General features: G+C 40.7%; 1 protein-coding gene across 5 annotated transcripts in view; it reads left to right on the top strand.

The window, feature by feature from the left end:
• Positions 1-14,366, top strand: part of Klhl32 (kelch-like 32) — a 238,592-nt gene that overhangs the window by 43,469 nt on the left and 180,757 nt on the right. For all 5 annotated transcript variants that reach the window (NM_001355618.1, NM_001033531.4, NM_001163020.2 and 2 more), the window contains exon 2: positions 6,792-6,876. Coding sequence is in view for 3 of the 5 variants with exons in the window: in NM_001033531.4 (NP_001028703.2) it covers positions 6,854-6,876 (23 nt within the window). In the remaining 2 variants the exon portion in view is untranslated. The remainder of the gene's footprint in view (positions 1-6,791; positions 6,877-14,366) is intronic.

Here is a 14,366-nt window from a genome sequence, read left to right as displayed (position 1 = left end):
GTTTCTTTGACTTTATAATTCATAATTTATACTTTTAGAACTGTTATTTATATATAAATATAAGACACAGACAGTTGCATTTTGAAACATTCAGACCACAGAGACTACAAAAACAAAAGCAGCATCAATATATGCATAGCATAAAGAATCAGAAGTAAGCCTCATTTACATTCATACAGATCTACCTGCCTGTGCCTCCTGAGTGCTGGGATTTAAGTCATATGTCACCATGACCAGTCTAATAATAATTAATAATAATAATCTAGAACATTCCTAGTGTTCTTTGCGAATATTGATTTATGTGTCTCTAATACCCAAGCAGTATACATATTCAAGTTAGAATAGCATCATCATTGGTCTCTTGGCTCACGGAACAAAATAATGTAGTTGCTGTGATTTCTCTACAACACTATAGCTATTATGAGAAACTTTCCTGACTCCTAAGATTAGCTATTCCTTAGGAGGATATACAACCTATACTTAGGAAGCAGGTTTTATCCATATAGCACAGTTTTGAATTTTTTGAAGTGGGAGGGCATTCATGGTTTGAATGTTGATTACTATATCATTTGTGGTAGTTTGAATGAATATAACCCCCATATACTCATATATTTGTATGGATATGCCCCAATTGGTAAACTACTTGGGAAAGTTTATGAGGTGTGGCTTTGTTGGAGGAGGTGTGTCACTGGAAGTGGGCTTTTAGGCTCAGTCCTACCCCCACCTGGTGTCTGAGAATCAGATTGTAAAGCTCTCAGTTACCTCCTCAGTGCCATACCTGCCTGCCAGCAGGCTGCCACACTTCCTGCCTTGATGGTAAATAGATTGATAGGCCTCTGAAACTCTTAGCCAGCCTCCAGCAAATGCTTTCTTTTATAAGAGTCGCCATGCTTGTTGTGTCTCTTCACAGCAATAGAATAGTAACTAAGACATCGTAGCCGTCGACAATAGGAGGCAAGCACTCACATACCCTGGCCTTCATCTCTTTGTCTTTGCTTTGCCTGGTCTGTTTTCTAAACAGTCTTGTACCATAATTATCATCACTTAGATTTCTGCAGATGTGTCTGATGCTTCTGACCACTGCTACTGTTCTCTATGAAACAAGAAGATGGTGCCCAAAAACCCTAAACTGGATGGAAATGACTTTTCTCTAGAAGACACTTTTGTTGTGCTTTATTTTTATTTCCTATATATAAAATTTGCAGGAGGCTGGCTCTGACTTTGGTGGTTTGTTTGGTACTAAGGTGGAACACAGAGCTGGACCAAAGCTGAAGACTGACGATCCCTGGCCTTATAATCTTACTATTTGTGCTTTAATAAGCACTGGCTTCTTCCTATTCTATGGCTAAACACTGCTGGTTTCTGTTAATAAACTCCTCTGTTAGTAACAGGGATTAGGGGGAAAAAAGTATGGTTATCAGGCTTTTTTCTCTAGCTCTAATGCCTCTCATTGACCAGGCAAGAGACTTGAAACTCATTGTGAACCTGACAGAGAAGAAAAGAAGAGAAAACAATTCTTTACACATGCACACATACCCCACTCTGGTTGGGGCCAGTCAACTCTCATCAACTCCACAAGTGTTCATGCATATTTACATACACAGCTATACCTACATATATACATTTGGCAGATGGAGCAAAAGCTCTAACAAGCAAGCTCCAATGAGCAATCAGCAATGCAGAAAAAGCTCAGTCATTCTGGATGAAAAAGTAGCTCCAACCTTTACTGCTGAGAGAAAGAAAAACCCTTTCTTTTACTGTGATTCTTAGGTCTTATACTTTCTCAGGATAACTGGTCACATTGTTTTCCAAGCACCCTTTTCCCCATAAGTTCACAGGAAGGTTAAGATACTAATTCAAGTTACAAATTGATAAGGAGTTATAGCAGAAGTGTGTACATGTGCTTCCATTAAGACCAGTACCTGACTAAAAGTTCACTATCTGTTGCTAGCTCCATAAGTTCGTTATAAATTTAAAGCAATACATTTTATGTCACAAGTTAGCATGGCTTTGTAGAGAGGTATCATCTGCATGTGTCTCATTAGTTTAGAAGTTTTGAATAGATAAACCAATCAATATTTTCTTTTCTGTTCTTGTACCTACAATAAACTGTCCATTCCTAGTTTATTTACCAGTTTACTTACCAGATAGTGGTCTCACAGCTATCCTAGAAGGAATGCATCCCTCGATTGTAAATTTGTTCCAAGCCTGCTTTCTTATCCTAGTGTAATTAGTGCATGGCACATGAAGGTTTAGCCTAACTCTATTTGCAGCTTTTCAGATGGCTGGAAATTACTTGTATAAATTTAGGACTTCTATAAAACCATCATCAGGAATTATGTAATCATCAAATTGTCTACATAGCATCACTATATGATAGTACATCTTTGTTAATCTGCAGAAAATCTGCCCAATAGGGTGGGCTAATGCCCAGGAATTGTTAGGCTATGTAATAGTGACACTGTTGGGATGGAGTCTCTGAACGCCCTGCAATTCAGAATTTGCTCATCACAGCCATGCAAAGTGGTGGGCTGTCTCCAGAAACTTTACTTATCTGCCTTTAGCCTTTCCTAGATGGCTCCTGACAAACATTTACTTAAAATTGTTGTATATAGAATGTATTTTTATCAAATACTTTTCCCTCTCCCAATGCTTCCCAGAACTCAGATATATCTCGCTGGATGAACCGGTGTTTATTGGAGTCATTTATAGGCACATTGGTGACTTCTGCAGCTAAGTTAATGAAGGCCTGCCTTCGTGTGCTTCCACTCATGGTCACTACTTCACTTAGGTAATCTTCCACCTCCTAGACCGTACTGCCTTCCAAGGTCATGTGCCACAGAGGCTGCAAAGCTGGGGACAGGGGGTGTCTGTAATGTCAAGTGAGGGTTGGATAACCCTTACATACCTCTACAAGAGAATGTTGTTAAGCCGGGTATTGTGAGGCCCCTTTGAATGCAGGTAATTATACTTCTTTGATTTTGAGGTAGTAATGGATATGTCATGCACAAAGGTCAGAATCTTAGTGCAGGTTCATATCCTTGTTGTCATATGTGATAAATTGGTGGGGTTTTCTCTGATAGGCAGAAGCTTGGTAGAAGGCCTGATGAGAACACAACATTTTTCATTATTAAGACATGATACAGGAACACAGCTCAGCCTTAGAAATGGAGTGTTAAGAGGTAGCCTGTGCTTTAGCCATACGGCAGAGTTGGGATTTGACATTATTGACAATTCTCTTGTTCGAATCCTTATAATTATTAAATAATCTGAAAAGGAGTAGGCTCTCATGGAGCAAGCATGTGCATGTGTAGAAACCTAAGAACCTTCCTGGAGGGAATTTCTGTGGACATTGGGATGTTTTAGCTTCTCACAGAAAAATGAGTGCTGATTAGGAAAGCAAAAATGAGAGCCAGATGTTCTAATGGGTCAATAGTGGAGAGGGAGCTATCTCAAGAGACATCTGTGTCAGAAGTTTCTCAGCCATCCATGACCCAGCTTTATCTGAGTAGAGCATGGTTTGTTATAGACCTGAAGGCAATGTGGTCATAGCCTCCGAGCCACAGTAACTTGAAGCAAACTGGGGAGCTTGACAGCAATGGCTAGAGGTCAGACTGGTTTTTGTTTTTTTTCCAATGTTGCTTTTTAAAAAATTTTTTATTAGATATCTTCTTCATTTACATTTCAAATGCTATCCCAAAAGTCCCCTATACCCTCCCCTCGCCCTGCTCCCCTACCCACCCACTCCCACTTCTTGGTCCTGGTGTTCCCCTGTACTGGGGCATATAAAGTTTGCTAGACCAAGGGGCCTCTCTTCCCAATGATGGCTGACTAGGCCATCTAGGCTTTGCCAGTGCCTGGCAAATACAGAAGTGGATGCTCACAGTTATCTATAGGATGGAACACAGGGCCCCCAATGGGGGAGCTTGAGAAAGTACAAGGAGCTGAAGGGGTCTGCAGCCCTATGGGTGGAACAACAATATGGTTTTAATCACAGAGTAGAGTGATGGCAATATGACAGTGTTATTTATATACGCACTGGGGTGTGGTCAAACTCTCATTAGCTCACCCCCTAAATGGAGCTGAGTCCTTCTTCTCCTGCATCCTTGCTGGAAGCCATCTATCGTGGAGGGTGACACCCTAGCATCCTATCACAGTTTTAAAGAGTTCTCTCTGATGGCTTCCTGTCTAGGCTCTTACTACTTGGGGGAGTGGGCTGAGATTGAGTGGTGATAGGGGTTGACATATCCCTCTTTCTCAACTGTGCATCTGCAGTCATTGATATCACTGTGAAAGTAGCTCATTTGCTCTATATGGACAGTGGGAGCATGGATTATGGGCTTCCACGTGATTTCTGGTGTCACCACAGACCTAATTTTTCTCAAATGACTTTAGCCTGTGCCAAGTTGACATAAAAACCAGCTAACCTTAACTTAACCTTGACTCTTCTGCCTTGAGGCTCTTCAGCACCTTAAGATAACTGTGTCCTGGAATATGCACCATTTTTGGTGCTAGGTATGGTTGAAAATGTGGACTCTATACAGTCCTCTGAAACCTGATTTCATTATGCTCAATTTGCATCGTTTTAGTTAGTCCTCTGTATCCATGGGTCCAGCATCCATGGAGTAACCTCAGATCAAAAATAGATTTAAAAATGTGTCTTATTAAATACACACTATTCCTTAAAAAATAAAACAGCAGAACTGTTTTCTTAGTTTTGACATTATCACAAGTAATTTGGCAGTGGTCAAAAGAACCCTCAAGATCTTCCTCTCAGATTTTTTTCTCCTTTCAAACTATTATGGATTAAGATGATAACAAAAAGGATTAGTATTTGACATGTTAGGTACATTAGCAAGATGTAAAAGAAAAACACTGCATCAACAGATGATCACTGCACAACTCATTTTTGTAGGGATTAAAGAAATTTAACATCTGCTTACCAAGGAGCTGTGACAAATTAGTCTCTGGTTGGAAATTTCATTTGAAAAGAGATAAGACAGGTCATTCTTAAACTATATTCTGCATCTGCTGCTTCTTAACAATTGTTAGCTCTGTGTGCAGAAGAGGTATATTTTGTAGTGGAAAATTCTGATATCCTCCACAGGATATCAAAATGTAGAAAAATAATAGTAAATAGTAAGAAAACTTTTCTATGGTGGCACATTCTTAATTCATCTTGACTCACCTTTAAATGCTATTTTAATTCATCAAATTAAACTATGCAGGATGAGAAGGCCATCCTTAGATAAGTTTGGAGAAACACTAATTTACCTTGCTGACCTGCCATGAGCACTGCTAGCAGGGAACTGAGCTCACTTTATGATTTTTCTATCACATACTGTTTGAAATGTATCAGATTAGATATAATACCTTAATGGTGAACTGTTCTAACCTTTAAGATTCTTTTCTCAATTTGCTGGATTAGTAACCTAAGATTTTCAAAAAGAGTAAGATTTTTTTTAACCCACCTGTAATAAATACCCTTTCCCATTTCAAAGCTCAAGTGTTTGTCTCTGTTTGTGTTTGATATCATACCATAGAGCCTACAAAGCACACTGTGAGAGGAACTGTAGCAATAATGGGTTGCTAAGCAAGTCTCTCAGCTAATTAAGCAATGTGGCTTGAATTATTCTAACCGTCTGTGCAGCTCACCCATGATGGAGCAGGTGAGAATGATGCTCATTTTAGTTTTTGTCAGAACTTACACTAGAAATAAGTGAAAGAATATCCTACTTGTAATAATTAAAAAGAAAAGGACTACTAGGTGAAGTTGTATGGGCTGAATGTTTGAAACAACCCAATATGCAGTAATAATCGAATACCTAACCAGATGGTAATTTCATTAAGTATTTCAAAATCATACCAATTGCAGGTTTCTTTATAATATAATAAATGCTACATTTTATCAGATTACAGATATTTTATTATGCAAACCAGAAGCACAGTGTAATATATCCCTTTTGTAAATAAGCATTTTTACCCTATTATTGCTCCCTTTCAAAATAAAATTGAGACAGAAGGAAGCCTACTCAGCTTATCCAAATTATAATTAATTTTGGCAATTGGGTGTATTACAAAATGTGAGCTAGACTCTCTAAGGAGAGTTGTAAATGCAGTCATGGACCAGGTCCCAGATTGTTCAAATAATTTATTTTTCTGTTTAGAGTTGCTTCACTCATTAAAAGCCAAGGCAAAGGGTGGGTAGCAGGGACGGATGGGAAGTGCACACAGGCCAGGAACTTCAATTCTGCCGAGCACACCTGCTCTCTTATGCTAACCCTGGAGCTGCTGTGAGGATCCAGTTGTCATTTCCTCCCCATTTTCCTCCTCTCTGTGTGTGGCTTCGTCAATGAGTGCTTGATTAGAGAAGCATCATCCTTCTGTGTGTACATACCCAGTAGGTACTTGGTTTAAACTGATTCCACTAATCACACTTGGAAGGAAACGGAAATTTCCATGGATAGTGTCTGTGGTTCCGATCACTGCAGGTGTAGTTCGTAAGATCTTAATTGTTCCCCGTGACTATTGGATGTTTTTTCTTTCTATCTTTAGTCAGCTATTATCAAATCTCAAATACTTTCTATACTCAACTCTCTAAAAAGGTCAAAAATCTGAAAGTTTAAAAATATCAAGAGCATGTCTAGGAAAGTGGGAAGGGGCTGTTAAATGTCAGTGTTCAATTCCTACTGGCTCCTCCATGGTGTTCTGTGCTACTGGTGTCATGAGCTTCTAGAATACTCTTTGCATTTTTCTCACTTTTCCTTCCTTTCTTATACTCTTTAATGCAGCTGGAATGCTTGCGGATTCTTCTGAAACCTTCTAAGCCTGACTCTGACGACCCAGCTTGAGGATGCCGTCTGAACACTGCCTCAGGTACACACTGAATGAGAAGCCCTTTTCAGTATGGCGAGCTGAACCCAGGAACAACGCAGTACTGAGCACAAAGCAGTGAACAGTGAGCACTGAGCACAGAGCATTGAGCACAGCATAGAGCACTGAGCACAGAGCAGTGAGCACTGAGCACCGAGAACTGAGCACAGAGACTGAGCATAGAGCACTGAGCACAAAGCACTGAGCACAGAGCACAGAACACTAAATACAGAGTACTGAGCAGAGCACGGAGCATAGAGCACTGAGCACAGAGCAGAGAACACTAAATACAGAGCACTGAGCATAGAGAACTGAGCACAGAGCACTGAGCACAAGGCTCGAACTGAGCACGATTTGACTGAATAAACATAACAGTCATGATTTTTGTGATTTTGGTATTTGGAAAAAGGATGAACCACTAAGACCTCTTGATCAAACTTAGAAAAGCCTCATGAGTCTTTGGCTGATACTGCTTTTTGTTTTTGTTTTTTGTTTTTTGTTTTTTTTCTTTCTTATTTTGGATGGTAACCCTTTGAGAAAAAGGCAAATCACTATAAAGGTACATGATAAAAATTTGTAGAAAACTATGCTGCCTCTGAATATTGACCCCTTTAATGCAATCCCTTTGGGGAGGATTCAGAAGTTCCTGCTACCTTTTTTGAATATATATTTATTTGATAAGTATTTGCTGAGGCAAACATTCAACTTGATGTAAAGTACCAGCTATGACTGATACAAAATTTGATTTATTCCTTCATAAACTGGGTATTCTATCATAGAAACAGCTACACCACCAGCAATGCAAATGCCGTGATGAAAACCGTTCTGATGGTAAAGTGCAGTGCAAACCCAGGAAAGAAGCAGGCCTGAGGTCCCAAGGATGAGCTGAGCTGGGCGGTGCACCGAGGCGGGAGGGAGCTCCACAGTCTAAAGTCTGAGAGGCAGCCAGAGGGAAAGTAAGTGGCGGCCATTCTGCCTGGAGGCCGGTCCCCATCAGTTTCTGAGGAAGCAGTCCAAAGGTCTCTAGAAGAAATAAGAAGAGAGGTAATAGAACTGAGGAATAGCTGTAGAGTGTGAGGAATTAGATATTTCTATTAAATAGAGCTGTCTGCAGCTATTAGAGATGGCTAGTTCCAAAATCAGTTCAGAGTCGGTGGCATTGCCAGAGCAGGTCTAGCACTGCTTTATGCCTCTTGTGAGTTTGTTGCAGTCAGCAATTCTCAGTGGAGAATTAGGGAATGGTGTTCAAGGGCCAGCAGTATTTCTTATCATCAGGGATCGGTTGATTTTAGCTACATATTGTGCTAAACATCTTACAGTGTTTAAGACTGGTCCTCAGAGCAAGGTTTCTTAAGGTGGTTTAACCTGTCTCAGAATGCAGTTAATTCCAAGGCCGAGAAGCCCTATGCTAGATCTGGTACCCTGCCAAAATGATACACGTGGACTATGGTATTTATATGGTACGACGTCAGACAGTTTGTTCCTTGGTACCAGAATCTGTGTGTTCTCCAAGTGATTTCTTACCCTAAGCCTGCAATTTATGGTAATCAGCTCCCATCCTTCTGCCCTGTCTTCCACTGTGGAGTCATCTCCTTCCCTGCTCCCGCCCACAGCCCTGGCCCCCCTCCTCTCGGGCTTCCATTATGCCTTTTGGAACTGTTGCAACAAGACCATGAATGCTGTTGTGTCTTCCTCCTCAGCACAGACCTTTTATGGAAGAGCTGCCCAGATTCCAGGCCCTGGGATCCTCAGCCTGCTTTTCTCCAGAGAACGTTTTCTTCCAGCCAGCCACATTAGACCGCAGCCATAGCATGGATCTTGTTATCCCCACTAGTCACTTCATGTCTGAGATTCCTCCTGCTGTGGATTCATTTCCCAGCTTGCAGGTTTACCTTTTTCACTAGGGCTGTTATTTGCCTTCGTGACTGTATCTCCATAGATGCTATTGAGTTCTTTTTATGTTGACCAGCTATTGCTGCTAGCCATGGGACCTGGCCTTAGGAGTGGTTTGTATCCCCAGTGACATTCTGTTGGGGAAAACTAAGTTGTCATTAATGGCAATTATCAACTTGAGGTAGTTTCTGGATCAGGGGTGAGCACTTTTGTCCACTTCTCGTCTTACCACTGGGCCCTCACCTAGCACAGATAAGTGCAGACTCTATGCATGCTGCCGTGATCTCTGTGAGTTCAGATGTTCCTTGGTTCTGCTGGATTGGGTGTCTAGAAAGCCTTACTTCCTTGATATCCCTGCATGCTCTCTGGCTCTTACAATCTTTCCATCTCCTCTTCGGTGGGCTTTCCTGAGATCTGAGAGGAGGGGTTTGATGGAGGCAAATCATTTAGGACCAAGTGGTGCCTGGCTTTACGCACATTGTCTGGCTGTGAATCTCTGTATTAGTTTCCGTCTGCTGCAGCAGGAGGAGGCTCCTTTGATGATAGCTGGCTGGTCTGTGAGTTAGCAGAATGGTTGTTAGGAGTCATTTTATTGCTGTGTTCTCTTCTTAACAGGCTTAAATTCTGAAACTTTTGCCCAACCTTTAATTTTTTTCCATTTCAGTTGTTTTTGTGGCATTTGCCTGTGAGAATTTTCATTCAGATGAACTGAATAATCTATGCTGTCCAGTGCAGATCAGTTCATAAAAGTCTTTACATCAAACAAGCCCCCAGATGCCCAGAGTCTTACAGCTGTTTCTGGGGTTCCTATTTCCTGCCCCTTAAGAAGCAAAGCAAGCCATGACTTGCTTCTGTGCTTTCGGGGCCTTTTCCATGCAAGCAGCTTTTACTGTGCTCTTGGGACAGCTGGGCTCTGTCGGTTTCTCTCTGAGAAACCTGAGTTCTGTTTCTCTCCTTAGCCGAGGCTGAGTTTTGAGCTTCAGACCCATGAATCAAGCTGTGCTTTTGACATCTGCCCCTAGAAAGAAAAGTCTTTAAGACAACTCAAATTTAACATATCCCAAAATGAGTTTATTATTTTCTTCTTTTCCAGTTGCCCTACTGTTGGGACATCAAGTTTTATAAACCTGAAATAGGAGCATCTCCATGAGACGCCCCCCTTCCCATCCATATCTATATCTAACCTGTCACCGAGACTCCTAACTTTTCCCCATGAGTAGCTTTCAAATCTGTTCACCTCTCTGAAGCATTGTCCTGATGTTTCAGGGCAGGGCTCAGAGAGGCCTCAGCTACTGCCGTGGTCCCAAGCTGCCCCAGTCTGGCCCAGTCTCCCTAAGTGCTCTTGGGACTGCAATCCAGTTGAGCTTTTCTGAGACTTGCCATGGCTCTTGGTTGCCCTGGCCCACACATCCTACGTGAGTCATCACCTCAGCTGCGGTTACTCAGTTCCTTTGTACCCCCAGTTTCAGCCACTGATTTCTGTAGAAGAGTGTGTCAGTCTGTCTGTGCTCCTTGCTGACACAGGCCAAAGCTTGCCGTCCTCTTTTCCTGCGTACATCTTCTCTTCTTTGTCTCAGGGTGGTAACTCATCCATCTGCACCTTAGCTAGTTCTCCTTTGGGAAGCTGAGAGTACTTACTTGGTGTGCCACTGTCCTGATACACTGAATATGCTGTGATGGCCGTTACCACACTTTATTTATTCAGTATTTTATTTCCAGCATCTAGAATATCAAGGCAGAATAAATGTTTCTTATATGTAGGAATTAGGGAAGGGATATAAAAAGCTGTTGGTGTATAAGTAAACTTCTTTCTCCGTAGTCTTAATATTTCTTACTTGTGCAAAATGTCTTAATCTAAGCTTGTTATTATAGCTATGTTTATTTTTAGCATCCACTTTATAGAGTTTATAAAATATTATATAAAAATAAAATTAATCCCATTACCAAATCTGTTAAAAGCCTGCCCACATAAATAAGTAGCATTCTTTTACTATTAATGTATAAAAATATCTTTACCCTGTTGAGTGGTAGGTAAACATTAAAAGAGAAATCTACAGAACTTTTACATTTGAAATGTAAAGTAGAAAAGTATAGAGTTGTATTAGAATTTACATCTTAAGAACTTTCTGACTTCAGTTAAGTGAATAAATGAAAATAAGAGCTGTTGGGATTTCTGGGATTGAAGAGTTAACTCTATGCACTCAAAGTAGCCATTTGTGCTAAAGCAGACATTCAGGATGAGCAGGAGGCCACTGTCAGAAGCGTGCTCTGCATTTGATTTACTCGTTTTTCATGATTGGTTCCAGAATGAAAGTTACTGGCTCAAAGTCATGATTAGTCCTATTCCCTGGGACCTCATGAATGAATCTCCCCATTATTGGATGCTGGTATGTGACCAGTCTGGGGCTAACTCCCTGGCATTACTAATGTCCATCAGCTGCTGAGGGAATCTGGGATTCCTACTGTGATCCAGAGTCCTGGGTAGGCCAGTCCTGTGAGATGCAGAAATGGTGCTCTCGGACAGTGGCAGCTTGCCTGGAGTAACCTGGCAGGGTGCCTGTGAGCTGGTGGACTTGGAAATGGAGTCATGACAGGAAGCATGTCTAGTTTAAAGTAGATACATTTAAAATAAGGACTGAAGAGACAGCTCTGATTAATCTCTGTGATGTATTTCATATAAATCAGTGTGTCCCAAGTCACAGCCTAAGCTTTATGTCTTAAGTATAAGAGTATTAATGAGATATATTGAGTCCTTTTTTCATATCATTTTTGACAGCACACCTTAACTTGCACTAGCCTACTGAGAGAGTTCAGCAGCCCCAGGTTGCTAGTGACACCTGTTTTAGTAATGCAGATCTTGGGCTCCCACAGAAGACAGTACTAACTGTGGATTTTGAGCCATACCATTTTTTCATGGAAGAATTTTCCCAGTTTTAAGCATCTTCTCAAATCTGAATTTCCCCTGAAAAATGTGGAGCCATTCTCAGGTCTTTCCCCAGCTATGGGGAAAGTTTTTGATGCAGTTTTTCCTTTGTTTGTTTGATTCCCAGTAGTGAAAAGACATTGCTCTGACCTAGGAGGTGAATATGCTGGTTTGCCATTTCTTCTCAGGGCAGAGGGAGCTAGTGACAAGTGTCCGTCTGCTCCCACCTTAATGTCTGCTTGATACACCGTAGCCTTCGGTTTCTGTTCTCAGTCTGCGATCATTAGCCAGGTGAAGTGAGCCTCACCTCTTCTCGCTGTCCTGTGCACAGGTGTGCTGTCAGGTTTGCAGAGGTGAGGGCTTTTGCAGCTTTGTAGCTGAGAGGTAAGTGGGAGACTGCTTTGCGAATACAAGGATGATGTGTTGAGACTTGTTGATTACTGGGCCTTTGAATTCTTGCCAAATGCCAGAGTATTTATTTTTGCTTTTTAAGAACTCATAACATATTGGTTCTAAAATATTTAGGCTCTTCTGCCAAGTGTTGTCTTAAATACCAGCTTATGGTGTTCTTTAAGGGTGACTCTTCCAAGCTGAGCTCTTAAGTCTGGGAAGGCAGGGAGCATCACTATTGTTCCAGAGCGCAGCCCTTCAGTCTTTGCCAAGCTGCAGTTCACAGTTGCTCTTTTCCCGCCAGGAGTTACTCACTTCCAACAGATATCTCAGTGCAAACACTGGCTCAGGCTTAATAGTGATGTGGATTATGCACTAGATTTGGAAATAGGAAAAGAATTTAAAGCAAGTGTTTTTTTAATTTTTAAATTTTTTAAAAAGATTTATTTATTATGTATAAAATGTTCTGCCTGCATGTATGCCTACACACCAGAAGAGGGCATCAGACCTCATTATGGACGGTTGTGAGCCACCATGTGGTTGCTGGGAATTGAACTCAGGACCTTTGGAAACGCAACCTGTGCTCTTAAACCCTGAGCCATCTCTCCAGCTAAAGCAAGTATTTTAATGTTCTCTTAGTCTACTACAAATGAAATTTCAAAATTCATTTACGGTGACATAAAAGAGGAGAAAAGATAGTTTCTAAAGTTATAATACTAAAACTCATTTTCTGTTTCAAAATGTTAGTCCTAGTACATAAGAAAACAGCTTTGAAGCATGATTGCATAATTTTGTGATTATTGCATGCAAAATGTGCTTTCATATATTACTCAAAAGGGTTGATTTCAAGTCTACTTATGTATGATATAAATATAAACTCAACAGGAGCTTTTGAACCTTTTGTCACCTTGGGCATAAGTTTTGCAGACCTTTCTTACAGATAACTTTTCTATTAAAGCAGGAAAAAAGAGTTATACCATTTTGTTCTTAACATTGTTTTTTTTTTCTTTTTTTTAATTCATGATCAAGAATTTTGGTAATCTTATCTGTAAAACATAGGTGCCAGTGGTACCTTCTTTTAGGGTTACTAGGAAGACTAAATTGTTAATTAATAATTATATATCATGTAGGATAATTGGCTAAAAACTGTAAGCAATGTAATTGCTAACTATGAAAATGTCATCACTTTAGAAAAGCTTTTTCAGGCTATCCTAGCGTTCCCCCTTGCTGATAAGGAATTCTTGTGTCTTTTCCTTAATGATACTAATTAATCTGCATTCTAGGTGTTACATAGAAAATTGTATAAAGAACTATTTATGCTTCCGAAAGTGACTTTCAGTTACTGGTTTTGAAAGCCTGCCTACCACGGGAGCCACAGATGAATATTCAATGGCTGTGAGCCTTTCAGACTCTGCTGAAAATAATCCTTCCACCTTCCCACAAGAACTTCCTGTAGCCTCACTTTCTCTGGAGTTATTTTCTTTCCATAGTTTGGTCTTTGGTGCTTCCCAGCATGAAATGTTTGATAAAGCCTGCTGAGTGCACCGGCTTTTCCCAGGAAGAATTAGGCTAATTGTAAGGTAGAGATTTGTATTTAACTCTAATTCACCAGCCAGTTGGCAGAAGTAAGGCAGAGCCCTGTCAAATAAAGCAACAGTGTGGCTAAGACTTTGTCTCCTCTGAATAGCACTTTTTCACACTGGCACTGAGCAGAGCACAGAAATGTCAGGTAGGGAGCGGGCATGCTCAGGCATCCTTAGATATTCTTACTCAGATTTCAAAGGAGTTCACTGTTCGGACACAGGGCGAGACACCCTTGTCATCCTCTGGTTGCAATTTAGTAATGACGTAGCTCACTAGTCAGAGCCCAGGACTTGTAAGGTTTTGGAGTAATGTAGAGAGATTTTTGATGATCTAAGCTAGAATTGTCCATAGACATGTATAAATTCAGTTTGTGTTGTGAGTTCATGGCATCATTTCTGTCTCATTTTAGAAAATCTTTGAAGGTCAGGTAGGACTTTTGAAAGGACACAGGATAAATAGGTTCGGATGGGGGAAGAAAATGAAGTGGTAAAGCTTCATCATAGGAGTTTAGCAATCTCACAAAGCAAAAAGAAAAATAGTCTACTCATATATCCAGTACAGTGGTTACTTAGACATTGGAAATGGATATTTGACTTTTAACTTTTAATAGTCTTTTTCATTTACAAGGACACCTTGCCCACCACAGAGATAGGTCTCGTGTAGCTCAGGTTGACCTCTACTATGTAGCCAAGTTTGGTGTTGA

Source organism: Mus musculus, chromosome 4 (assembly GCF_000001635.26).
Source record: "Mus musculus strain C57BL/6J chromosome 4, GRCm38.p6 C57BL/6J".
NCBI classification, from domain to species: domain Eukaryota; kingdom Metazoa; phylum Chordata; class Mammalia; order Rodentia; family Muridae; genus Mus; species Mus musculus.
Note: the sequence above shows the minus strand (reverse complement) of the source record. Positions and strands in the feature narration are given on the sequence as shown.